Source organism: Peromyscus eremicus, chromosome 8a (assembly GCF_949786415.1).
Source record: "Peromyscus eremicus chromosome 8a, PerEre_H2_v1, whole genome shotgun sequence".
Taxonomy (NCBI): Eukaryota; Metazoa; Chordata; class Mammalia; order Rodentia; family Cricetidae; genus Peromyscus; species Peromyscus eremicus.
The window spans coordinates 61350891-61377876 of record NC_081423.1 but is presented as its reverse complement, the minus strand read 5'-3'; the positions used below and the strand labels follow the sequence as shown (position 1 = coordinate 61377876).

At 49.2% G+C, this 26986-nt stretch overlaps 2 protein-coding genes across 6 annotated transcripts in view; one reads left to right on the top strand and one right to left on the bottom strand.

Moving 5' to 3' along the window:
- The window catches only part of Supt6h (SPT6 homolog, histone chaperone and transcription elongation factor), a 30207-nt gene extending 17688 nt beyond the window's left edge, over positions 1-12519 (top strand). The window contains exons 9-20 of the mRNA XM_059270677.1: positions 394-661; positions 1819-1961; positions 3309-3449; positions 5450-5645; positions 6006-6244; positions 6722-6835; positions 7001-7125; positions 10017-10129; positions 10520-10597; positions 10681-10847; positions 11288-11475; positions 11763-12519. Coding sequence (XP_059126660.1) covers positions 394-661; positions 1819-1961; positions 3309-3449; positions 5450-5645; positions 6006-6244; positions 6722-6835; positions 7001-7125; positions 10017-10129; positions 10520-10597; positions 10681-10847; positions 11288-11475; positions 11763-11949 — 1959 coding nt within the window. The 3' untranslated portion in view covers positions 11950-12519. The remainder of the gene's footprint in view (positions 1-393; positions 662-1818; positions 1962-3308; positions 3450-5449; positions 5646-6005; positions 6245-6721; positions 6836-7000; positions 7126-10016; positions 10130-10519; positions 10598-10680; positions 10848-11287; positions 11476-11762) is intronic.
- Positions 12520-14089: 1570 nt separating this feature from the next.
- Positions 14090-23159, bottom strand: Proca1 (protein interacting with cyclin A1). 5 transcript variants are annotated; one of them, XM_059271280.1, is made up of 5 exons: positions 22898-23159; positions 17134-17217; positions 15266-15398; positions 14878-15036; positions 14090-14794 (listed from the first exon to the last, which is right to left on the bottom strand). In XM_059271280.1, the coding sequence occupies exons 1-5, from the start codon at positions 22986-22988 to the stop codon at positions 14131-14133; spliced, it is 1131 nt and encodes a 376-aa protein (XP_059127263.1). In that variant the 5' UTR covers positions 22989-23159; the 3' UTR covers positions 14090-14130. The 5 variants fall into 5 exon arrangements, with proteins under 5 accessions (XP_059127263.1, XP_059127265.1, XP_059127261.1 ...); XM_059271282.1 differs by lacking the exons at positions 17134-17217; positions 22898-23159 and adding exons at positions 17280-17736; positions 22414-22621; XM_059271278.1 differs by lacking the exon at positions 22898-23159 and adding an exon at positions 22414-22621.
- Positions 23160-26986: the final 3827 nt, after the last annotated feature.

The window sequence follows — 26986 nt, the reverse complement described above, 5'->3', positions numbered from 1 at the left end:
TGCCCGTGCTGTGCTAGGTTTCTGAGGGAAGCTTTTAGCCGCTCATTAGTGAGCCGGGAAAGGGTCAGGTACTCTGACCTTAAAGTGAGAGGCAGGACAGAGGGGGAGGAGCATGTGCTGTGCAGCCCTTGTTCCTCCTCTCCAGCAGCAGGGCTGTGTGTTGTCTCCTTTATACATGGGGTTTCCTGAAGCATGCGTGTCTTTACAGAACTATGGCCCAGGCCTGACTTGGAAATCTCCTTTATTGAGGAAGGAGCAGTAGCACACACCTGTAATAAATAATCCCGGCTACTTAGGAGGTTAAATCAGGAAGATCTCATGTTCAAGGGCAACTTGGACATCATAGACACCATTGAGGGAGAAGGTCAGAGAAAGAAGTGAGAATTTTCTTCAGTAAATGTTGACAGTAAAGAAAAGCATGGACAGGTGCAAACTGGCTGCCTCCTGTCACTAAAATTCCCAGTAAGTCAGATTGAGGGCTGCAAGGCTTTTCCTAATGGACTTCTTCCTCAGGGCTATGGTGACAAGCACATCACACTGTATGATATCCGAGCAGAGCTCAGTTGTCGTTATAAGGACCTCAGGACAGCCTACCGCTCTCCTAACACAGAGGAGATTTTCAATATGTTAACCAAAGAGACGCCAGAGACCTTCTACATTGGTAAGTTATGAGGCTGTACTTATACTCCAAGAATGGCGTTTACTATGTGCACATAAACTGAAAATGATTGCAGTAGTGTAAGACAGGTTTACAGGGTATAGTGGTGCACACCTTTAATTATCCCAGCACTGGGGAGGTAGAGGCAGTCAGATCTCTGAGTTCAGGGCCAGGCTGATCTGCAGAGCAAGTTCCAGGACAGCTAGTGCTACACAGGGAAACCCTGTCTCTAAAAACAAATTGAAAAAAAAAAAAAAGTTTACACATCAGGTGAGGAAAACCAAGAGATCTTTTATCCTAGTTTGCTTTCCTGTTGCTGTGATAAAACACTGACCAAAAGCAGCTTTTGAGGAGGAAAGGGCTTATTACATCTTACAGATTAGAGTTCATCATTGAGGGAAGCCAGGACAGAAGCTTGAGGCAGGAACCTGAGCAGACATCGTGGAGGATTGCTGCTTACTTTTACTGGCTTGCTCTTGGGCTCACGTTCAACTGCCTGTCTTACATACCTGGGACTACTGGCACTGTCCACAGTAGGGCTAGGCCTTCCTCTATCAGTTAGTGGCTAAGAAAATGTCCCCAAAGACATGTCCATGGACAGTCTGATAGAATAATTCCTCAGTTGAAGTTTCCTCTTCTCAGGTGTCTCTAGTTTGTGTGAAGTTGGGAAAGAATTCAAGGCCTAGACTGGAAGTCAAAATTCAGGTCAAGATCAAGTTAGACTTCTGTCCATGCCCATTGGCGCAAACCTGTAATCTCACCTATTTGGGAGAGAGGGGAGGGAGGACTGTAAATTTGGGAACAGCCCAAGCTACGGAGTGAATTTACAGTAAATTGGTGAGAATGGGTCTCAAAATAAAAGGTAAAAGGAGGACTCGGGGTGTAGCTCCTTGTTGGAGCATTTCTGTAGTATTCGCAAGGCCCTGAGTTTAGTCCCCAACACTGACAAAATACAAATAAAGTTCTACTTCTAGCTTGCTTTGAGATCTTTCATTCATGGAGTTGGCTTACAGGAATCATTTCCCTGGCATAATCCCTGGCATTATCCTCCAGGATGAGGAAGAAATCGGTAGAGATGCTATAAGACAGATGTTGTGTCAACAAAGGGTAGTGGGAAGGAATCAGTTCTCCCTCCTCTTAACCTGCTTACTTTCCTCCAGGAAAGCTCATCATCTGCAATGTTACCGGCATTGCTCACAGACGCCCACAGGGTGAGAGCTATGACCAGGCCATCCGAAATGATGAGACGGGGCTGTGGCAGTGCCCCTTCTGCCAACAGGACAACTTTCCTGAGCTCAGCGAGGTACGTGCTGCAGTGCTCCTGTGGGGGTGAGTTCTTGAACTGAGAAGTCTGGTGCAGAGACAGAAGTGGGAGTGTTTTAGTTCATGCTCTCCTCAAAAGAGTACACAAAAGAAGGGGTGAGAAGAAGTGAGATGTTACCATATGTCTCTCATGGTAACTGATGCAGTCACTGTAACCTTGAACTCTTGCCCCACTTTCTGTCAGTCCACTGTAGCGAGTCAGGATTTGAGAATATGCATTTTCACCCACAGAGTAGGTAGGCAGTTCCTTATCCTTGTTTGAGGGTATGTGTAGGCTGTGTGTGGTTTTTGTATTATCCCCACTCTAATTTTCCCTTTATTCTTTTAGGCATTATATGCTTGCCTGCCCTTCTTTTTTTTTCTTCTGGAGACTAGGTCTCATTATGTACCCTTGGCTTGCCTGGAGCTCACTGTGTAGATGAGACTGGCCTTGAACTCAGAGATCTGCCTACCTCTGCCTCCTTAGCACTGAAATTAAAGGTGTGCGCTACCACACCCAGCTAAAGTCACCTAGCATTTTCTGGCTTTTCACTTATTATTAATTAGATCCACAGTAGCAAGTTCCTGTATAGATACTTGTTCCACTCACTACGGCAGAACAGAACAAAAGAGACCACAGTGGAGTTAGGAAGTCAGTCAGTTAAGCGTGAAAGGTTCATCTAATGGCCTTAGTGCCAAGCATCAAGTCAAGGAACTCTGGATGTTCACACTGTTCCTTGGTGGGTAGCTGATTGTGTTTCCAGACTAGAGCCAAGCATCTGTGGTAGAATAAATTACAGCAATCTTAGATACCCTTTTCTGTTGGTGTGTGTGTTTTTCTAATTTTCTTATTTCTTTTATATATGTGTGTATACACCATTGTGTGTGTGTGGCAGTTAGAGGACATCTTGTGGGTTCTCTGCTACCACGTGCATCCCAGGGATCACACTAAGGTCATCAGGCTTGGTGGCAGGAGCCTTTCCCCACTGAGTCACTTTGCTGGCTCTCTGACTATTCTTTTTTCTTTTTTTCTTTTTTTTTTAAAGATGTATTCACTTTATTTTAGATGTGACTATTTTGCCTGTATGGGTATATGTGCACTATAATGGTGTATTTTGTGCCATCAGAGGTCAGAAAAGGGCATTTTCCCTTATCCCTGGAGTTACGATTGTTTGTGGGCCACTGTGTGGATGCTGGGAATTGACCCCAGGTTCTGTGCAAGAGCAGTAAATGCTCTTAACCACTGAGCCATCTCTCTAGTCTCCCCCCTCATCCCCGCCCCACATTACTCTTTTCTGAACACAGGAGCTCCAGAATCCTGACAATCAACCTGCTTTCTGTTCTTCAGGTCTGGAACCACTTCGACAGTGGTTCATGCCCTGGCCAGGCCATTGGTGTGAAAACACGGCTAGACAATGGTGTCACCGGCTTCATCCCTACCAAATTCCTCAGTGACAAGGTGGTGAAGAGGCCAGAGGAGCGAGTGAAGGTAGATGGATGACTAGCCTAAGGAGTAGTGTACTCTCCAGCTGCCCCAGTTGGGCTTTCTAACTGGGGGCCTCCCTACCAGAAGTTAGGCTCTGTTCCCAGTGACTGCTGGTGGTGAGAGCAGAGAGTAACTGGAAGAAGCTGCGAGAGCATCTGAATGAGCAGTGCCTTTTGTCTGCTGCTGCCTTTGTAAGCAGTTTTTGCTGGTTGCCAGCCCTCTGGGAGAGGGTTCCTCCTGTGTGGGAAGCTGTGGTTTCAGCACATGGCAGGAAGTGAGACCCAGCCTCGCAAATAAGAAAGCTCTGCCTGTTCTCCCGTTTAGACAGTGTTGCTCAGGAGATTTTAAAGGCTGTGTGTTGCAGCTCTGTCCATAGACTACCTCTGAGCTTCACAGCAGAACAGGGCCACACAGAAGGAGCCTCCAAATGAGAGCTTGGCAGTAAATTGCCAAGCTCCCTTCTGTCCTAGACACTCAATGATATGTGTCCATCCATGCTCTGTCCTCCGCCCCATGTTTGGGGGGAGGAGGGATGTTATACACACACCATTGTGCACTCGGAGGTCAGAGAGTAGCTTTTCCGGAATTGATTCTCTCCTTCCACCTTGGGTTATTGGTTTGGATTGGCTGGTGGGGAGGTGGTTTTGTTTTGTTTTTGAGACAGCTTCTCACTTTATAGGCCATTATAGACTCGGCCTACCTCTGCCTTCTGGAGTGCTAGGATTAAAGGCATGTACCACTATACCCAGTTCTACCTCAGTTTTTATGGTTCCTCATCTGGCTTTTTATGAGGGTTCCAAGGATCAGACTCAAATCTCCATGCTTGCCACACTGAGCCACGCCCCCGCCACCTCCCGCGCGCGCGCGCGCTGCGCGCGCGCGCACACACACACACACACACACACACACACACACACGCGCGCGCGCGGCGCCGCCCCCCCCCCCCCATGTTGTCTCTAATCTTACAACTTCAAATACTCTTTTTCTTTTCAAAGGTAGGGTCTCATGTAACTCACCTTGGCCTCAAACTTGGTATGTAGCTGAGGAGGACCTTCAACTTCTAATCTCCCTGCCTCTACCTCCCAAGGGCTAAAATTCAAAGATATATGCCATATCTGTTTTTATGTAGTGCTAGGAATTAAACCCTGTGAATACTGGGGAAGCATTCTAGTAATTGAGCCATTTTCCCAGCTCTTGGTTTTTTCCTAGAGAAATCTGAATGCCTTTAGGATCACCCAGTCGGTGACATGGCTGAATCCAGATTTGCCAGATACAACTTCTACAAGAAAGCATTTAATTGGAAGCTTACTTACAGTTTTAAGTTAGTCCATGATCATTTTGGTGGGAAGCAGACAAGCATGGCTCTGGAGCAGCAGTAGCTGAGAGTTTTTAGATCCTGATCCATAGGCAACAGGCAGAGAAAGACACTGGGCCTGGTCTGGGCTTTTGAACCTTCAAAGCCAATCCCAGTGAGACACTTCCTCCAACAAGGCCATGTTTCCTAACCCTTCTAAATAGTTCATCTGAAGACTAAGCATGCAAATATATGAGCCTCTGGGGGCCATTCTCATTCAGCCCCCACAACCTATATATGTCTGGGAAAGCTGTGGACTTAAGGCTCAAAAAGACATTCTTAATAATGAAGCCAGGATTTTCAACAGGATCCTAACAGAGCAAAAAAAAAAAAAAAAAAAAAAAACAACAACAACAAAAAAAAACAGCTGTTCAAAAAAGGGCATGAGCTTTGGAGAGCAATGTGGGAGGAGTACCTATGATAACCCACCAGTTTTCCAGCTAAGAGTAAGAGTGGGAAGCACTGGTACTGGGCACACCTACCCACCCCAAACTCTACTCTGCCATTTGGTAGCTGGCTTTGAGCAAGTCCTACCTTTCTGTTTGGGCTTTGCAGTTTTTTGTTTTGTTTTGTTTTGTTTTTTATGTGAAATAAAGCATTGGGCTAGATAGTCTTTGTCCCTTCCAGCTCACATGTTCTGTGGATCTAGGTGGGGATGACTGTTCACTGCCGTATCATGAAGATTGATATTGAAAAGTTCAGTGCAGACCTGACCTGCCGGACCTCAGACCTCATGGACAGGAACAATGAGTGGAAACTGCCCAAGGACACCTACTACGACTTTGATGCCGAAGCAGCCGACCACAAGCAGGAAGAGGACATGAAACGGAAGCAGCAGCGGACCAGTGAGTGCCCAGCAGTGGGCCTTGCTCCTGAATACAGCAGCCCACACTCTGGAACTTAGGCTGCCGTCTGTGTGCATCCATTTCCAGGGCTGGGGGGTGACCAGTTCTATGATACTGAGGCCCAGAGGCATGAAAGGCAAGCATGAGCAGGACTGAACCCGGGTCTCCTGACTTACATTTTGCTGAACTTCATCTCCTCATACAGCCTAAAAACTGAGGCTGATAGCTCATTCTCATCAGAGAACCCAAGCCCAGAAAGTGTCTCAGAATCCCATAGCGGGTCAGAAGCTACCCATGGTTGTCCTGTTGCTATCAGTTCCTAACCCGTCACCTGGTCTGTCTCTCTCCTGCCCCCTTCAGCATACATCAAGCGAGTGATCGCACACCCATCCTTCCATAACATAAATTTCAAACAAGCAGAAAAGATGATGGAGACCATGGACCAAGGAGATGTTATCATCCGACCCAGCAGCAAGGGTGAAAACCACCTGACAGTGACCTGGAAAGTCAGTGATGGCATCTATCAGCATGTAGATGTGCGGGAGGAGGGCAAGGAGAACGCCTTCAGCCTGGGAGCCACTCTGTGGATCAACAGTGAGGTGAGAGCCGGCCTGAACAAGTTCTTTCTGTTGCTTTCACCTGACAGTAACTTGACACATCATACATACTTTTGTTAGGCAGAGCATCAAAGCAGGTGATTTGTAGAATAAGTTACTAGCTTCTCCCCACTCCGTGTTTCAAATTTTAAAATAGCCCAGAGAGAACTATTGAGGAAGAGGAAAAAACGTGTGTGTGCATACATACACATGAGGTCTCTTACCTGTGTTCAGCAAGGAGAAATCCAAAGTTCTCCATTGTTCCTGAATACCAGGGAAACATCATAGTTAGTACTCCACTTTATTCTGGTAAGCCAGTGTCTGGAATTTAATCAAACCAGTTGATAAATTGAGGGGATTTTGCAGTAGAGTGAGGTAGAAGTCAGTCTCTGCTGTCCTCTCTCTTCAGGGTGGGTTTATAAAGGGCAGGGAGTCTTAGCTCTGGATAGGATATGTGAGGTGTTAGTGTTCTTCCTATAGGAATTTGAAGACTTGGATGAGATTGTTGCCCGCTATGTCCAGCCCATGGCTTCCTTTGCTCGAGACCTACTGAACCACAAGTATTACCAGGACTGTAGTGGTGGGGACCGAAAGGTAAGTCTGAGACCCTCTGAGGGATGACATCTTCCAGGCTCCTAAGGGTGGAAGCTTCCCCTTGAGTGTGGGACTCAGTGGTGAAGGAAGTCTATTTATGTATTCACTAGTCATTGTGTGCCAAGCATGCTACCATCCCAACCTGTCTCCTCATTCTACCCCCAGAAGTTAGAGGAGCTGCTCATCAAAACTAAGAAGGAGAAGCCCACCTTCATCCCTTATTTCATCTGTGCCTGCAAGGAACTGCCCGGCAAGTTCCTCCTGGGATACCAGCCCCGGGGGAAACCCAGGTGAGCACTGGTGCTAAGAAGCTGCGGCCTGCCATTGGGGTCATATATAAGCTAGAAGAGAGTCCAACCACTCTGGTTCTACCTTCCTCTGTCCTCTTACCTATTCCGAACAGAAGTGGTGGTAGAGATGGGGAGAGGTTCATGATGCACATATGCCCAGGCTGTGGCCCAGCACAGAATCGTATGCGTCATGAGAATTTTTTGTGGTTTTTGGTTTTGTTGCTGCTGCTTTTTTTCCTTCCTCTCTCCCTTCCTTCCTTCCTCCCTTCCTTCCTTCCTTCCTTCCTTCCTTCTTTCCTTTGTAAGCTGATTGTGATGTTCTCAAGCATGAACTTTGTAAAAGGCAGTGTGTGTCCCAGTGTCGAGAGGTTGGCCATGCCTGGTAGAGACAAACAGCAGAGTCACCTAAGAAAGACACCCTCATCCACACTAGAACAGGGTTCCCTTCACCACCACTCCAAGGCACTGCAGTGATTGGGAAGGCTCCTCCTTCATCTTGGCAGAACTTTCAGCACATGGTGGCTCACTCATGCCACAGTATGTGTCTCTTGTGTCCTACTGAGTGTGGGTGTGGTAGATGTGTCTGCTACTCTGTTCTCTTCCGTGTGCAACTGGCGGGCTGCTTTTCCTGAGACATTCCTTTTCCTGCACCTCTCCAGCTCACCCTGTCCTGTTTCCTTAGGTTGATCTACTTAGGTCTGTTGGCACCAGCCATCCCACCCTCGCCGAGGACGTTTGTGCTCTAGCCTTGTACTGGCCACGTGTGATACATAGCTTGGACCATTTGGTGGGGCTCTGGGACCTTGTGGCACCTGGAACATCATGCTCTTTTTGAGATGCCTTTCCTACCACATCAGTGCCTTCTCTGGAAGGCACTCTAAGAGAGGCAGCCAGGGCCCTGTGAGACTGTAAATGTCTCACAAAGACCACGTGAGGGGCTGGAGAGATGGCTCAGAGGTTAAGAGCACTGTCTGCTCTTCCAGGGGTCCTGAGTTCAATTCCCAGCACCCACATGGTGGCTTATAACCATCTGTAATGAGATCTGGTGCCCTCTTCTGTATACATAATAAATAAATAAATCTTTTTTTTAAAAACCACGTGAGAATTTGGGAACCTGGAACAATAGATAGAAAACAATTTTTGGTTGAGTATAATTGAGGCCTGTCAGGGGAGATCCTGCAGTGATCTGCGGCTGGTTTGATTCCAGAGTGTTAGCACCTAGCCTTGATCTGCCTTTTGTGACTGCTGCCTTTTGTGTCTGGTACCTTCTGTTTGAAGTACATAGATCTTATCTGAGAGTTTCCTAAAGGTTCAAAGCCTATGCAAAACCTGGTTATAAGAGGACTCAACAAACTGAGATGTCTATAACTTTGGAATTCACATTGGCATTGTCTCTTTGGTGAGCTTAGATGAGAGGTTTCCATATACGGAAATTGACTTGCTAAAAGTGTGAATTGTATAACAATTAAAAAACCCTTTACTAAGCTATAGTCAGTCAGTTTGCCGGAGGTTAACTTCCCTGCAGGTGCAGAAAGCTAGAATTCATCCTGGACTGCCTCTGTTTCTTCTTTCCACGGACCTCGTGAACCCAACACCGTGCACAGCAGAGGTCTTGGCCATGCTTAGCATTGTCTCGGTTGCTGGCTCTTGAGTGAGCACAGCACTGCTTTTAGGTATGATGACTGCCTTGGATACTTGAGACTGCCCTTTAGGCTTAGGGGCGGTTAAGCTTGGTACAGTCACATAGGTGTTAAGTGCAGAACTCAAATTTAGAACTAGAACCAGGCATAAAGGTAAGGCCCATCCTCCTAGCCACTCTGCTACCGTCAGAAGTAGTGAATGAGGGCAGACTAGCCACCTTCTAGAGTGCTGAAGAATTCTCCCTGCTTATCTGGAGCTGCCCAGTGAGGCCTCTTCCCACCTCATGTCCTGTAACCTTGGTCTCCTCTCAGCTGTAGCATGCTGTCTTCAATGAATACACCCCCTCTCCAGGGCAGCCTCAGCACACAAGGCCACTGCACCTTACCCTTGATGGTGCTGTCATGTGCAGCCTCCCCATCGTCTCCCTCCTCCAGCATCCAGTACGGCTGTGTACGTGGTTGACACTTATTTAGTCACTTTCTCACAGGTGGCCACAAGTGAAACGTCATGACCGAAAGCAAGTTGGCAGGGGATGGGTTTATTATATCATAGTTCGTGGAAGGAAGGCAAGACAGGAACTCAAACGGGGCAGGAACCTGGAGGCAGGAGCTGATGCAGAGGCCGTGGAGGGGAGCTGCTTACTGGCTCACTCAGCCTGCTTTCTTACAGAGCCCAAGACCACCAGCCCAGGGGAGGCCCCAGTGGATTGGGCCTTCCCACATCAATCACTGATTAAGAAAATGCCCTACTGCCTACAGCCCGGTCTTTTTTTTTTTTTTTTTTTAAAGATTTATTTATTATATATACAACATGTATGACCAGAAGAGGGCACCAGATCTCATTACAGATGGTTGTGAGCCACCATGTGGTTGCTGGGACTTGAACTCAGGACCTCTGGAAGAGCAGTCAGTACTCTTAACCTCTGAGCCATCTCTCCAGCCCTTTTTTTTTTTTTTTTTTTTTAAGATTATTTATTTTGTATGCAATGTTCTGCCTGCGTGCCAGATCTCATTACAGATGGTTGTGAGACAGACACTATGTGGGTGCTGGGAATTGAACTCAGGACCTCTGGAAGAGCAGCTAGTGCTCTTAACCTCTGAGCCATCTCTCTGGCCCACTACAGCCCGGTCTTACGGAGGCATTTTCTCAACTGAGGCTCCCTCCTCTCCAGTGACTTTAGCTTGTGTCGAGTTGACATAAAACTAGCTAAATAAGCAGTATCTAATGCTTGTTTCCTTACAAAATCTCAGGATAGAATATGTAACAGTGACTCCTGAAGGATTCCGGTACCGGGGCCAGATCTTCCCAACTGTGAATGGACTCTTCAGGTGGTTTAAGGATCACTATCAGGATCCTGTACCAGGTGAGTTCTGCTGTACCCTGCCCTTGGCTGTGGGGAGAGGGACACGGGTCCTGGCTCAGGAAGGTGAAGTCGGTTCTGGGTCAGCTGCTTCGCCCCAGCTCCCGTCTGAGCAGCGGGGAGGCTCTCCGCCCACTGGCTGTGCAGCTCCACTTCCACCCGCTTCCTCTCCTCTCTGACTTGGTTGTGTTTGTTATGTTTTTTGAGACAGGGTTTCTCTGTGTAACAGCCCTGGCTGTCCTGGAACTCACTAAACCAGGCAGGCCTCGAACTCACAGAGATCCCCCAGCCTCTGCCTTCTGAGTGCTGGGATTAAACCTCTTCTGACTCTTGAACTGGGAAGCCAGAGTAGCTTTCTTGAGGAACATAAGTGACTGCATCTGTTTCTTACAGGCATCACTCCCAGCAGCAGCAGCAGGACTCGGACCCCTGCTTCTATCAATGCTACCCCAGCCAACATCAATCTTGCAGGTGGGATGCTGGGGCTGAGACTTGTAGGGCAGTAGGGAGTCGGAGGGATTTACACCCTAACATGACCAACTGTGTGTTTACAGATCTGACACGGGCTGTGAATGCCTTGCCTCAGAACATGACTTCGCAGATGTTCAGTGCCATTGCTGCTGTGACAGGGCAGGGACAGAACCCCAATGCTACCCCAGCCCAGTGGGCATCCAGCCAGTATGGCTATGGTGGCAGTGGAGGAGGCAGCAGCGCCTACCATGTATGTGTTTTCGGGAGGATTCTTCCTGAACAGAGAGGGGAGGAGAGGGAGCGATCCTCTTTTACCTACAGACTCAGATGCTGTAGACACCTTTGGCCATGCCCACCACCAAGAGCTTCCTGTGCTCGGGCCTAGGAACCATCTCTTAACAGGTGTTCCTTATCTCCACACATTTGACAGTGAAGGGAGTAAAAAGTGAAGGGCCTGTCCTTTGCACAGAGCCTTGTGGGATATCTGGAACCCTGAGGTGTTAAAGATTAGTGGACAATTTTGTATGCTGGTGCTATCCTTGCTTTTCTTTACTCTCCCAAATAAATACCACTTCTGGTGGGTCAGCTGGGAGGCACTGTTCGCAGGCAGTCTTGTGGCCTGTCAGAGATTCACAATGACGTCAAGCAAGCCCACACCATACCCTTATTTCTCTGTCCACCCCTCTTTAGGTGTTCCCAACGCCAGCCCAGCAGCCGGTGGCCACACCACTAATGACCCCCAGCTACTCCTACACGACCCCAAGCCAGCCCATTACCACCCCACAATACCACCAGCTCCAGGCCAGCACCACCCCACAGTCCACTCAGGCCCAGCCCCAGCCTTCCTCCAGCTCCCGACAACGGCAGCAGCAGCCAAAGTAAGTCCGTGGAGAGGGGCGCACAGGCGGGTTACTAGTGGGGGGGTGGTGCCGTGTGGCCTGAAGACTTAGCAGAAGCAGGCAGTCTGTGTGTTCTTAAGTGCCAAGACCTAGGAGATGTGCCCATGGGCAATGCGTTCTGGGGAAGAATGGGAAAGCAGGAGAGAGGCTGCTTCCGTACGTACGAGTCAGGTTCCTTCTGTGATCTCTGCTATGACTGGGGGGAAGGCCCTTCTCACAGATCACAGAAGAACCTAGTCTCTTAGGGCCCTTCCTTTCTACTCCAGGTCCAACAGCCATGCAGCCATCGACTGGGGCAAGATGGCCGAGCAGTGGCTACAGGAGAAGGAGGCAGAACGTCGGAAACAGAAACAGCGGCTGACCCCTCGACCCTCTCCCAGCCCCATGATCGAAAGCACCCCCATGTCCATTGCTGGCGATGCGACCCCACTCCTGGACGAGATGGATCGGTAGGGGGCCTGTTCCTCGGACTCTGGTTACCTCTGAGGCTCCAAGAGGCCTGGCCACCCACAGCCTCACTCCCTGCCCCTCTTTTTTTGTCCATAAAGTGGCATGAAATGACATTCTCTTTAATGGTCAGCCTGGATGGGTGGCAGGCTGGATGGCCTTGTGAGCTGGTGTGCACCAAGGAGCAGTTCTCCCACTCCAGACTTGTGCCAACCACCTGTCCTGGGACCAGGCTGAGGAAGGAATGTAGCAGGGAGGAGAATGAAAGTGGAGCAGTCTGTAATCTCCCCGGAAGCCATTTTTGACTTTCTGCCCTCACCTGACACAGGCTAGAATGGGGCATCAGGCTCGACTTGTCCATGTCCCCAGCCTTCCTGGGGAGACGATGCTATTTATTCAGTTTGAGGCAGGCGGGAGAGGAGGGTCCTGATGTCAGTACTTTGGTGGCTGTCAAAGTAGGACTGTGGGGGACGTAAGGAGCAGTGTTGACCTGCCAGCCCTGCCTACCTATCCTCATCTACCCATGGCCACCTGCTTCTCACCTGTCATTCGAATAAACAGTGTTTCTACAGAGCACTTGCCGAGGCCTCTCTCCAGCTCCCTGCTCTGAAGGGTTGCTTCAAAGCAGTTGGAAACTCCAAAAACTTCCCGTCAGAGGCCAGGATTCAGATTGCCTGTGGTCACCTCCCTGCTCTGAGCCCCATGTCCCTGTGTGGACTTCTTACATCTTTTGTTAGCTGTGTTGAGATGGAGTCTCTAGCCCAGGCTGGCCTTGGAGTTACAGTAATCCTGCTTCTGCCTCCTGAATGCTAGAATTGCAGGAGTGACACACGTGTGCTTAAGGGTTTTCTGGTTTGTTTTTCTTGGTTTTTGGTTTTTCGAGACAGGATTCTCTGTGAGCCCTGACTGTCCTAGAAATCACTCTGTACACCAAGGCTGACTTCGAACTCAGAGATCCACCTGCCTCTGCCTCCTGAGTGCTGGGATTAAAGGTGTGCACCACAACCCCTGGTTAATTATGCATGTGCATGTGTGGGTGTATTCACAGAAGACCAAAAGAGGGCTTTGGCTCCCTTGAAGCTGGAGTGATAGGTGATATTGGGAACTCAGGTATTCTGCCGGAGCAGTAAGTGCTCCTGCCTGCTGGGCTGTCTCTCCAGTAGCTGCTTCTGTCTTAGCTTGGCTGTCCCATCTGTGACCAAGAGGTGATGACACACACACAGGGCAATAGGAAATGCTGGGCTAGGGCCACCAAACCATTGTGGTGTTCTTATCTTCTCATACAGTGGAGAAAAGTAAATCTGTGAGCCCCTGGGCACCCCTTCATTTCCCAGCTGTACCTTGGTCCCTGACAGCTGCTGAGAAGTCAGTTCTCTGCCCAGAATGGGCCCCTCACCTGCTCACCCTCAGACACACAGGCCATGGGAGAGGGCTGTTTCCCACCCTTGCGCCGCCCCCCCCCCCCCCCCTCAGGATCAGCCAGCCCCCTGGCTCTGCTTCCTTCCGCAGCCTTCTAATTTAGTCTGTGTGTCTGATTTCCCTGTTCTTCACACAGGCTTCATCTCCCGGTGATTCAGTGTGGGAGAGTAAAGCCTCCCCCTTTGTCTCTGCTTGGGTCGCCACTGCTGCCTGCATTTGAGCTCATACCCGCTTTTCTTCGTCTTTTGTTGTGTTGGTGGGAAAGGGCTGGCCTGCTGTGGGAACGCTTTACTTTCTCCAGCATAACAAGTCTATCTGCTGCAAGGGTGGAAAGGGCTGGGACTACACCAGCCAGGAAAATCACGTCCTCCATGGTGCCACAGCCCATCCCTTGGGCCACTCGAGGAGGGAAAGGCAGGCCGAGTGAGTGGCAGGTTCAGTTTATTGAAGGTGGTGCTGCACAGTGCTGCCCACTACAGAATGGGTTTTCACACACAGCGCTGGTCTCCCACACCCCATTCCCTCTCCAGATGATTCTGCCACCTGGTCCTAGGAGGGTTCTCTCTCCCTCCTACCTAACTTCCCATAGACATAGACTTCCTCCTTGAAAGCAGGATTGCCCCTTGAGTATCCCCTGACCCCTGGCCCCTTGGCTCTAGTAGGCCCAGAGCCAGCCACCTCCCACAAGAAGAGGCCCTGTTGGAGGGAGAGAGAATAGCAGTAGGGGTCAGTTACAGGCTTGATTTATTCACTCTGGTTGCCCTGGCCTCAGCTGAGATTGGGGTTGGACACTGGGGGAGATTTTCTCTTGCTCGTTTTCCTGGTTTGTAAGGTCTTTGTCCCATTCTTTTTGGCCTGGGAGGTGCTCTTCTCTCTCTTCTTGGGTGATGACTCCACAATATCTTCGCTGGAGGGCTCCTTTTTACCCCGTTCATAACTGTCCTCACTCTCCAGCTCTTCCCGACTTTCTGGGCTGGACTCTGATGTCCTGACTAGTTCTCTTGGGCTTAGTGATCGGCTCAAGTCTGGAGGGGAAGATTCTGATTTTGCTGGGCTTTTCTTCTTAATTATCTTGCCCTTGACTTTTTTCTTCAACTTTGCCTTTTCATCCACTATCTCATCCTCGTTGTCTTTCTCCTTCTCCTTTTTCTTCTTTATCTTCTTGATGGCCTTGCCCTCCTGACTCTTTTCTGTGGGGCTCTCAGAACGCCAGATGGTGATGGGCGCTGCTGAGTCGGGAGTCCTGGTGACCGACCCGACTGGGTCAGTAGGTATGGCAGTGGGGCACAACTGAGTTGGGATGGAAGGTGGGGTCTCTTCTTCCTCCTCTTCATCCTCTTCATCCTCCTTCTCGTGTAGGTTATCTGTCCTACACACATGATGAATGGGATGGTGGATTACTGCCACAGAGAGAGGCCTGTAGCCTTTGCACCTGGGGGGAAGGGACAGGAAGAAATTCATGGAGCTGAAGCAGAGCATTCTGGAGTCCTGTCCCCATAGCCAGCTGGCACTCACCAGCTGTACCAGATCCGCTCCACACACTCTTCCTCTGGGATGAATTCAAAGCAAGGGGTATGGATGATGTTGAAGCAGGTTGAGCCCCGATCTCTGGAGCAGGTCGGGCCTACATCTCGGGATCTGCTACTATTTGTCTTCCCTGAGCAGTCCTTCAGCCTGCCACACACCAGACTCTCAGCTTGGCTCCCATACCTCCATGACTCCCCAGGGGCCCAGAGGGACAGCCAGCTGCTTCTGGGCCTGGCCCAGGCTGCCAAGAGAGCTCCCCATTCATTGTTCTTGGAGCAGAGCAGGGTTTAAAAGCTGGGGCTAGGCTGGCAGCACCAGGCCAAAGCTGAAGAGGGAAACCTGAAGGGAATGGGTCCCCCATGAAGGGGGCCCTCACCTAGATTCACAGTCGCAGTGGCTGACAGCGTGCATGTGCCGGTTGTGGTGGCCACAGTCCAAGAAGGGGTGGATGATATGTCCAGCACACTGCTGGTGTTTCCAGCAGCACCTGTCAGTCTCCTGGAGTTCACCTAAGGGAAGAGGGGTCTAGGTCATTTGGAGGCAGCCGGGCACACCTCACTCTTAATGCTTCACCAAATTTCTCTGCCACCTGGTTCCCCAACAACGCTTCCGATCAGAGGTGATGACCCCTTGCTGTTCTGTGTCACCTTTACCACTCCCTCTCTCCTGTAGATCCAACTGCTGGTCACCAGCCACCACACTCCACAGTGCAGGTAGGGAATGGCCATGTCTTTGTGTCTGGCAGACAAGCCCACAGTGGCAGCCTTGGTTCTGACACCTGCCCTTGCACAGGCCCAGGTGGCCTCTGGTGCCCTCCACCCAAATGGCACAGGATAGTGGTTAGGCCTCTACAGCATGCTCCCTGCATCTTCTGGCTCTTCCATCTGCTTTCTTTCTCCTCCCAGCCCCACCACCACCACTACCACCACCTTTCTCTCTTCATTCCGTCTTGCTCTTTACTCATCAGAGTCAGTCTGGGTGGGAAGGTCCTTAGCAGCTGAATGTAAAAAGAAGTGACCTCCACAGATTGCCATGGTGCCACACCCACACAAGTAAGTCTTTTTAAAAATCGCTTTAAGCAGGGCGGTGGTGGCTCAGGCCTTTAATCCTAGCATTCAGGAGTCAGAGGCAGGTGGATCTCTCTGAGTTCAAGGCCAGCCTAGTCTACAGAGTGAGTTCCAGGCCAGCCAGGGCTACACAGCGAAGCCCTGCCTCCCAGGAAGGGGGTGGTGCTTTAAACATCACCTTTTCCTCCCAGAACCACAGAATGCTGGACAACCTGCCATGGCCTATGGCAGTCTGTGGATTAGGCAACGTGATACTGCATCCCTTTTCACAGGCACAGGGAGAGGATACCTCTAGGGCTAGGGGAGGTTCCCACTTCTTACTGAGCTACGTGAGGTTTTCATGGGGCTCCCAGTGCTTCATCTCTGACCTTGCTTAGGGATCCAGGTGACCCCTGATTTCCCTCTGCTCCTATCTAAAGGTAAACATGCCTCTCTGTAGCCCTGCCTCCTGCCCCACATCTCATGGAGACCCTCCAGCAGGAATTCATTGACCCAGGCAGAGGGTACGGAAGCCCAAGTGTCCATGTCCATTAAAGTGCATGAGAGAGAAGACAGTGAGTGGTCTGAGGCTTTCTCCTGCAGGCCTTCCCTTTCCCCCACAAGACTGAGGCTCCCAAGTTTCCACAGGACCCCTCACCCACTTTCTCTTGTGCCTTTTCTCCCCAGGGAAGTAAGGGGTGTGTACACAGGACCTTGTTAAATTAAGGCAAAGGGCAGCATGGAGGCATATGCTCGGAGCCCGGAGTCAGTCATGCCCAAGGCTTGGCTCTTTCACTTAATAGGGTAACTAACCTAAGACAGATTACTTTTCTGAGCCTCCCTTATCCACAGAATGGGACAGGGATAGCTATTATGCAAGGTTAGAAGGACTCAGTTCATGTTTGTGAACCATAAATTATTCTTCAAAGGAAAGGGGTGATCAGGACCCAAGGAAGGGGCCTTCTCTGGCACTGTAGACGGTAAGGACAGGGCAGCTGGGTCCTCCACCGTGTGACATGGTCCTGGGGACCACACTCAGGTCGTCAGGTTATCAGCAAGCATCTTTACCCATGAGCCATTTCACTGGACCCTGGGGCATCTGGGTAATTCCATCAAGATCCCTTCCCTCCGCCAAGTGTTAGCTCTCACAAATAAGGGGTAATGTAGCCTCTGGGGGCCATAGGTCCCCTGGACTCACCTTCAGAGGAGAGGGAAGACACATCACTGCTGGACTCCACACTAGCCAGATGTCCTCTCCTCCAGCTGGGCAACCTGCTTATATCTGAGAGAGCACAAAATGGCAGCAGTGACAGCAGCCACCTCCCCGAGCATTCAGTCACTAACCTTCCTAAGATGGGGTGCTGTGCCCAGACACAGACTGGGGATGCAGGGATTGAAAAACCAAGCTGCTGTTCTCCAGAGGCTGAGAGAGGGGCAAGGAGACAGAGGCAAAGAGGTCCATGGCATCAGTGTGGTGAAAATGGGGGAGGGGAGTGGGCTGCAGAACAAGGGCCACCTGCCAAGACCAGGGCTGAAGAGCTGCAGTGGAACTGGAGGGATTGGGCAAGGGAGGGCAGTGCCACAACTTGTCCCAGGTATGTGGAGCCTGGTCAGAGGGTGGCCCAGGCAGACCACAGGTTTGTAGGGTTCCATAGGATGGACCCCATGGCCTCATGCATGCTAAGCAAGTGTTCTGCCGCTGAACTATAGGGTTAGGGTTAGCTAGTTAGAGGAATTAGAGAAGCACCCTCCTTAGAAATGAAGCATGGAACCAGCTGTCCAGACACTGTTATCCCAGCACCTAGGAGGGAGAGTCAAATGTTCAGGGTTATCCTTGGCTACATACTGACTTGAAGGCCAGTCTGGGCTACATGAGACCTTGTCTTTAAAAAAAATAAAAAATAAAAAATGAAAGAAGCCAGGAATAGTAGCCCACGCCTTTGGTCCCAGCACTTAGGAGGCAGAGGCAGGTGGGTCTCTGAATTTAAGGCCAGCCTGGTCTACAGAGCCAGTTCCAAGCCAATTGGCTATGCAGAGATCACTTTCTGAAAATTCTTAACCCACTACTGTTCCCCTCTGCCATCTGCAGATAATGTCACAGTCTCTGCCTGCTGCCTGTGACTCCCTCTATCTGCTACTTCAGCCTAGGGAAGAGGTGCCCCAGGGTCCTAGTGCCCCAAGCCTGTGTAATGTATGGAATGTTACCTCCTTCTTTTCTGTTTTTCTCCATGACAGGCTACAAACATTTCCTTTTTTCTTTTTTCTTTTCTTTTTTTTTTTTTTCAAGACAGGGTTTCTCTGTTTAGTCCTTGCTGTCCTGGAACTTACTTTTTAGACAAGGCTGGGCTTGAACTCAGAGATCTGCCTGCCTCTGCCTCTTGAGTGCTGGGATTAAAGGAGTGTGCCACCACTGCCCAGCACACTATGAACATTTTCAAATGGGACACTCCTCCAACACTTTTTTTTTTTTTTTTTTTTGCCACTTCTTTTTGTTTTGTTTCTTGTTTTGTTTTGTTTTTCCAGACAGGGTTTCTCTGTGTAGCTTTGCGCCTTTCCTGGATCTCGCTCTGTAGACTAGGCTGGCCTCGAACTCACAGAGATCTGCCTGCCTCCAACACTTTTTCTACCACGTGCATATTCCCCCTTTCCTTTCCAAGTCAAGTTTATTCATTCACCAAACAACTCTACTAGGCAGTGTTGAAGGGGGCCATATAACCCCACCTTCAGTGAGCTCAGACTCCCTCCCCTTCCTTCTCAGTGGTCTGCCCCTTTATTAAAATAGCCTTGGCCAAGGCTGCTAGCAATTTCTCAATAGCCAGCCCCAGCCCCAGCCTTTTTCTCTTAACTAATAACCAATCACTCCCTTGCAAACTGTTCCTTGGACTTCCATGAAAGCCCTCATCTTTAACTGTTTTGAGACAGGGTTTCTCTGTGAAGCCTTGGCTGTCCTGGAACTTACTCTGTAGACCAGGTTGGCCTCCAACTCATAGAGATCCACCTGCCTCTGCATCCCTAGTGTTGAGATTAAAGTCGTGCACCACCATACCCAGCTTGATTTTTGTCTCTTATGTATAGGGTCTTCTCTCCAAATAATGATACATATTTATGTCCCTTTTATTTCCTTCTGTTGTCATATTGCTCTAGCTAAGACTTCAAGCACTGTTATGAAGAGTGGAGATAGGTGGTGGTGCACACCTTTGATCCCAGCACTCAGGAGGCAGAGGCAGAAGGATCTATGAGTTTGAGGCCAGCCTGGGCTACAGAGTGAGATCCAGTGTAATACAGAGAGATGGTCTCAATAGAGTGGAGAAAATTAGTCACTTTTTGTCTTATTCTTAGTCGTAGTGAAGACACTTTGAGGTTCTTCTCTGTTCAGCATGATTGTGTCTGTAGGTTTGTTGTGTACAGCCACTCCTCTTGGCTTTGACTAGCTTTGTCTGTTTCTGACACGGTCCACTAGTATGGCCCACCCCACCCGAATATTGTCTTTCTCCTCCACTATACTTCTTTTTTGTATGTTTTGGGGGTTTGGCTTTGTTTTGTTGTTTTGTTTTGTTTTGGGTTTTTTTTGTTTGTTTGTCTATTGGTTTGTTTTTTTCAAGGCAGAGTTTCTCTTTGTGGTCCTGGCTGTCCTGGAACTCAATCTGTAGACCAGGGATTAAAGGCATGGGCCACCACCGCCCATTCCACTACACTGCTTAAATTGGTAGTTACAGGGTTCTGGTTTTGGCCACCTGCTCAACAGACACAAGCTTTTGGATAATATCATATATGTCCATAGTCTTAACATTTTCATCCATGAAATGACATTAATCGGGCAAGGTGTGGTGGTACATGACTCTAATCCCAATCCTGGGGAGGTTAGGACAGAAGAATCAACAAGCTTGAGCCAGCCTGGACTACATAGGACATTCAAGGCCAGCCTGGACTACCTGGTGAAACCCTGGCTCCTAACAAACAACAATAACAAGAACACAAAGAAAAAAAAAAAAAGACTGGCCAGGCGGTGGTGGCGCACGCCTTTAATCTCAGCACTTGGGAGGCAGAGGCAGGTGGGTCTCTGTGAGTTCAAGACCAGCCTGGCCTACAGAGTGAGTTCCAGGACTACACTAAGAAACCTGTCTCAAAAAAGCAAAACAAAAAAGAAAAAAGAAAAGAAATTGTGTGTCCCCCGCCACACACCTATCAGCTTCCCACCACCTGTGCATTTCTTGTATCTTATCCTTTTCAGAAAGCAACAGACATTTCAGCTAGAAATCAAGGGCTAATCCTCTCTCACTTCCATGCCATTTCTTGCCATAACTGTCTACCCTTGTACCTTCCTGTGCCTTCGTTTAAAGCCCTGTCATCTCTTGTCTGTCTGTTTGTTGTTTTTGAGGCAGAGGTAAGTGAGTCAGGCCAGCCAGGGCTGCACAGTGAGACTGTCTGTCTGTTTGTTGTTTTTGAGGCCGAGTCTTACTGTGCAGCCCTGGCTGGCCTGACTCACTTACCTCTGCCTCCTAAGTGCTGAGGTTAAAGGTTTGAGCCACAAAGCCAAGCTCAACCTCCATCATCTCTGACCTAGGATACAGCTGTATCTTCCTGCCTGGTCTCCCCACCTCTGGTCCTCACTACCTTTCTTCAGTCCTCCCCATACTGCCAAGTTGAGTTTTGTAGACTGTCAACTGGCCTACTACAATTCTTTCCCTCTTACCTGGAATTATATGCTGGAATTATAGGCATGTGCCACCAGGCCTGGCTTACATCCTGCCTTCACAATGAAGTGCTGTGTTTTTTTTTTTGTTTGTTTGTTTGGTTTGGTTTGGTTTGGTTTTTTTTGAGACAGGGTTTCTCTGTGCAGCTTTGCGCCTTTCCTGGATCTTGCTCTGTAGACCAGGCTGGCCTCGAACTCACAAAGATCCGCCTGCCTCTGCCTCCTGAGTGCTGGGATTAAAGGCGTGCGCCACCACTGCCCGGCCGAAGTGCTGGTTTTTTGTCATGCCCTTAGGATCCAGGACCTAGTTCTTTCCTTGCTGACAGTTCTTCCCACCCCTCACTTTGCCATTCTTTCTCCCCTGCTGCTCTCCCAAGTGCTACCTGCTCAACTCACTGGGAAAATGTTGCTCATAATGGCACACATTTGTAATCCAAGAACTTGGTAGGCTGAGGCAGAAGGGCTAACCTGGGCTACACAGCAAGACATTGTCTCAGAAACACCAATCTATCCAAGTGGAATTAATTGTGTGCTTTATGTGCCCACTGATCTGCTGCCATAGTTCTAGGAACTGTGACATGCCTGTATTTACTTAAGAATAATAACCATATTTCATCTGCCTCCATATCCAGAGAGCCATGGAAATAGCTCAGTCATTGTTGGCTGACTGAGTGTGTATGTTCAGTCTCCTATTGGAATACATAAATTCACTATTTGAGCCTCAAAGAGGCACAAAGAGTGTGTTCCTGGTTCAAACCTGGGTACTGTGTTTTATCTTTTTATATATTTATTTTTGAGACCATTTCACATAGCCACAGACTGGCCTAGAATTCCCCAAGTAGCCCAGGTTGGCCTTGAATTTATGGTAGTTCTGCCTTCTTGTCCCAAGTCCTGGAATTACCAACATGAGCCACCTTGCTCACTTTATTTATTTACTTACTTATTTTGACTGGAGCTGTGTTTTGGAAGACGTAGGGGAAGTCTCTGGGAATCAGATTCAGGGTTTCATACATGCTGAGCAAGCATTCTTACCTATAAGCTGTGACCCCAGCCCCCAGCTCTCCTGGGGGAGATTCCCAGGATGTACACGCTCCGCTCACAGTGCCAAATCCTAGAGTGGGCTTTTAAAGTATGACTTCAAATCTACATTGTATAGCTAGGGACCCAGACCCAGAGAGGCTGAGTAGCCTGCCCAGAATGAAAGGTAACAGACAATAGAGGCAGGAGGAAAGCCGTGGTCTTCTTGGCTCCCTAGCCAGTGCACTTTCAGTCCTGTGTTCTTTGTTGGCTAAGGAGACACATAAGCCAACACATACCCTATGCTGTAAGCTCCAAAGCCGAGTCTTAAAACTAGATTCGGCTCCCTATCCAGTCATCGACCCTTCAACACTTGCTTTTAGTCCCCAACACTGATAATTCCTCACTGCTGATTTTTCTTAATCCAAATCCACAGCTTGCCCTCTTCAGTTTGAATCCTAGTCACTCTAGTAAGGGCCTGTGCCTAGGTCAGGATCAAACTAGGCTGGTTTTCCTGCCTCCTGTCACTATGAACAGGCTTTGTAGATGCTGACACCATCAGCTGTATGGGAGGGAAATAGGAAGGATGGAGAAGGGGTGGGATTTAGAAAGGCAGCCTGCCCTTTGTCTACAGAGGATGGAGGGGAGCTGTGACCAAGGCAGGGCTCCAGAGCTCCTGCAGCAGAAGGAGGATGGATAATAGCTTGAAAGGAAGAGAAAAGCTGTGGTCTCTTCCTTGGGACAGGTAGCAGCAAGGGTCAAACTCACTGGTGATGCTCATTTGTAGAGGATCCTCCTTGTCCTGCGAAGGCCCTCCCCTCCTATGAGGCCCAGAGGATGGGCACAGAGCAGCCAAAAGGAGACAGTGTGAAGAGAGAAGAAACAAGGAAACAAAGTAAGAGAAGGGTGCAAGGGGCACTGAGTCCTCTCCTGGGAAATGTCTCCCAGGCTCAGGCCCCATCTTAGAAGTGATTGTGATGTCACGTGTGGAATCCTCAAACTCCTTCCCGCACTCAAGGTCAATGGAACCCATCGCCCATCCCCGGCACCAGGGTGAGCAATGGGCCGGGGAGGAGGGGTGGTGTTTGCCGGAGCCTCGCGCCTCTGGGGCAGAGGGCTAGGCCAGCGGCTGACTGCAGCCTAATGCTCTGTAGTTACGCCTTGGCACGGGAGCGATTGCCCCTGGCCAAGGCAGGCGATCTTACAGAGCCCCGCCCAGCCACGCCCCCAGCCTTCTGCCCCGCCCCTTTACCGGTGCTCTCGCTCTTGTCCCAAAGGTCAGTTTTGCAGCCAGGCTTTTCCTCAGTCCATCTTTTAATCGTTAGTGTCGTCCTGACCCACATCGTTGTCAGCCCAGTTCTTCCACAGGACTCTACCTCGTAGAGTTCAACCTTGAACCTCAGCGTGGTGGAGCCCTCGGCCCAGCGGTAAACTCCAGTCCAGCCCCTAGCTCCGCCTCATGCTTACCCAACCCCCAGCCCGCCTCCCCCCTCCCCGTCTTCCAGCCCGGGTCTAAGCGTCAGGCGTGTTCTTCATCCGGGATTTCCAGCTCCTTCCAGGTCCCTTTCGTCACGCCCTTAACGCCAGTACCTGCTTTTGCCTTTACATTACAGACCCAGCCCTCAGTCGCATGCCTAGCTCTCGCTGGCCCCTACTTCTAGAAACACCCGACAGAAACCTCGCCCCCAGCCAGGTACTGGCCCCGCCCCTTTCAGTCTCCAGAGCCTTTGCACTTGGGGACCCGCCCCGCCTTCCAGGGCGAGGCCGGGACATCCACAAGGTCCGCCCCTGACAGTTCAGAGAGTAGTCTTCTTGAACGTGGATTGCGGGTGTCCTGGCTTTGGTTCTCCTTGATGACATGATGGCTCTCCTCCACTGTGTATGGTACCTCCCCACACTCCGAGACCACTAGACCATCCACTCCAGCTCCCCCCTTCAGGTTTCCTCCAGTCCCATAGGCCACTTGGTTCTGGGCCCCATACAGCTAATTCTCCTGTTTAGTCAGTAACGTGGCCCACGTTCATGGTAACTTCATCCCAGTACACACCCTTTACATCCTCAAACACAGCATGTACACTTGTATATCACACACAAGGATGCCAAGACTACACACAGTACACAGACCTAATTTAACAATGTGTGCACCCACCCCACACATGCAGATCACAGAACTCTACACGCAGGCCTGTGGGAGCACTCCAGTACGGAGGTTGCTTCTCACATGTACACTGAATTAACCAGCTCTGTACACGGCAGAACCAGAGCTGTGGGAACAGAGATGGAAAATAGATACAAGTGACTGAATGAGAGATGCTTCGCAGATATTCCACACAGCTTATCTCTCAGTTTCCCTCCAAGCAGCTTCCAAAACCAAGATATGTGTGCCTCAAAAAGCAGAGGACAGGGCTGGAGAGGTGGCTCAGCGGTTAAGAGCACTGATTGCTTTTCCAGAGGACCCAGGTTCAATTCCCACCACCCACATGGCAGCTCACAACTGTCTGTAACTCCAGTTCCAGGGGACCTGACAACCATGGCAAAACACCAATGCACATCAAATAAATTTTAAAAAATATTCTTAAAAAAATACTGGACATGATGGTGCTAGGCTTTTATTTTTTTTAATGTGCATTGGTGTCTTGCCTGTATGTTAGTTTGTGTGAGAGTTTTGGATCCCGGTTATAGACAGTTGTAAACTGCCATGTGGGTGCTGGGAATTGAACCTGAGTCCTCTGAAAGAGCAGTCATTGCTCTTAACCACTGAGACATCTCTCTAGCCCTAGTGCTCACCTTTAATCCGAACACTCAAAAGCAGCTCTTGAGTTTGAGGCCAGCCTGGTTTTCATAATGAGTTCTAGGACAGCCGGGATTATGCAGAGAGACGCTAACTCAAAAGAGGAAAAAATAAAAAAAATAAAAAGCAGGGACAAGCCGGGCGGTGGTGGCGCACGCCTTTAATCCCAGCACTCGGGAGGCAGAGCCAGGCGGATCTCTGTGAGTTCGAGGCCAGCCTGGACTACCAAGTGAGTTCCAGGAAAGGCGCAAAGCTACACAGAGAAACCCTGTCTCGAAAAACCAAAAAAAAATAAAAAAATAAAAAGCAGGGACAAGGCCAGGTGTGATGGCATGTGCCTTTAATTGGGAGGTAGAGGCAGGTGGATCTCTGAGGTCCAGGTCATGGGGCTAACCATGAAACCCTATCAAAAATAAACATAAACCCCTAGTGCTAGGGATGGATTACCTCCATAGGAGTTGTTGGCAGGGAGGCCAGAGAAGCCTCCAGGACAACAGGGCTGTTCCCATTGCTGTCAGCGACATTCCAAAACTGAATGGTAAGACCCTGTTAGTGATGTCTCGTGTGTTGGTTACAGAACTTGGAAAAATAAGTCTAGGGCTGAGCCAAAAAGGTCCCTTACCAGTGGTCTAGCTCTTGTAGTACCAGAAAGTGCAACCAAGGTTGCTGGGGAGGATCATGGCCGAAATGTCCCACTCAGCTGTGGATTCTGCATGCTTCATGATGGAAGGGCCAGACAGACTGTGTCAGCTAGTGCAGGAGAGGCATAAGCAGCAGTGAATAAAACAAATTTTCCGATTGGACTTAAGCAAAGTCTCCAAAAAGGAAAAGTCACATCTAATATGGGCCTTAGACAAAAACCTATGGCCAGAGACTTTATAGGCCCCTGTGGAAAATCAACACCTATTGCTTTGGTAAATTAGTGTGATGTACCAGCTAAGCTGCTTCCCAACATCTGTATTTATGCCTATAGGTCATTTTCTGTCTTTTCCTCACTTGTGTTTTATAGCAAAAGAAATACTGCCAATGCTTGTCACCAGTTACGCTCTGTAAGATGGGGATACATAAAAAGACATCAGTATCCCACTAGGGTTAGTTGACCACAGTCAGACTTCTGTGTAACTTCCTCTAAGGCTCAGGGACCATTAGGAAAGGAGGCAGAAAGGATTTAAGAGTCCAAGGAAGGGGAGGAGTGTTCTGTAGCAATTTCCTCTGACATAAAACCTTCCATCTTAGATGGAAACCCCTTAAAAGACATAGGATGTTCTGCAGGGAAGCTCCTTAAGCTCAGGAAGTAAACAACGCAAAGACTTCAGGAAGTCCTGACATTGAGCAGATATCCGAGGCTCCTTCTTCCCCATGCGTGTTTAAGCAGTCAGGACTGCTTGAGAGATATTCTCAGATAAGCTGAACTGGCTGGAAGAAAGCCCCTCCAACCTGTTCAGCGGCCTGAGGGCTGTGCAGCAAGCTCCAGGTTCCATAAGCTGGCACTCATACTGGGGTAGCTTTTGGTGATGTCATTTATAGCAAAAGACTGTATCTGAGTAGACATCTCAGATAGTGTTATAGGACCAGCCTTAGTAATATTCTCCCCAGGGGCCCAGAAGAGAAACTATGAACGGCGAGAATTATTTTCAGGGAAAGAATCTAAGTACACCAAGCTCTTTGTCCATCTACTTTGTTCCTCTGGGATAAAAATCCTATCTACACAGCTTCAGTTCTGTTCTTGTGCCTGGCTCCTTTCTTGCCTGATTTCTCTCTACATTTATCTACTGTCCCCTTTAAGTTCTATCTTAATTCTCTCATCTTAGTTCTGCCTCATCTAGGTTCTTCTCATCTCTTTCTTACCCATCTAGTACTTCCCCATCTGGCTCTTCCTCACCTTCCATCTCGTCCTCAAGTTCTCCATCTAGTTCTCCAGTTCTCTTCTCTCTTCTCCGTCTACTTGTTCTCTGAAAATAAAACTGCCTTTTTATCCCTTTGACCCTTATCTCTCCAAGGTATCTCTGCTCGTGCCGTTTCTGGCAAGTGTGCTCCATCACTAGGCAACTTGGCTAAGCAACTTCCATCATAGCTAGATGTACCTGTGAGTTGGAACCCTTTAGTTCTGAGTTAATTGTTAAGGGTGGATCTAAAACTAGAGATAAGACTTTGGAAAGGAGAAGGTTAAGTTTAATTAGCACATCCGACAGGCCTTCTCAAACAGATAGTCTGGATGCTTAAGTCTGTTCTAGAGAGTACAGAGAGATCTCTGATAAGATCCTTTCATCATCCCTCTGGGGATGGTCCTGGCCAGATGCTGCTAATACAATAATTACAGAAAGGCCTGAAATTAGGGATCCTGGCTGCGATACTGGTCAGAAGGTTATCTAAATATTCCTTTAGTAGAGGGGAGATTGTGCCCAATGAATGATGGACAAGCTATAATAGCACACAAGAAACTCATAGCAGGAAACAGCTGATAATCAAAAGCCAAATATCAACAAGGCTCCTTGACCTCTGGAAGGCCCTTGGTTTCTTCCAGGCATTAGCTTGTCATAATCAGCTGAA

What these genes read in the sequence shown, in the direction of transcription:
- Proca1 (XM_059271278.1), bottom strand. Translation starts at nt 22,606, where the DNA reads ATGGGGCCTGAGCCTGGGAGACATTTCCCAGGAGAGGACTCAGTGCCC. An exon ending in TCTACAAATGAGCATCACCA is followed by an intron (nt 17,218 to 22,413) that starts GTGAGTTTGACC and finishes GTGCTCTCTCAG; the next exon opens with ATATAAGCAGGTTGCCCAGC. An exon ending in GTCTTCCCTCTCCTCTGAAG is followed by an intron (nt 15,399 to 17,133) that starts GTGAGTCCAGGG and finishes CTCTTCCCTTAG; the next exon opens with GTGAACTCCAGGAGACTGAC.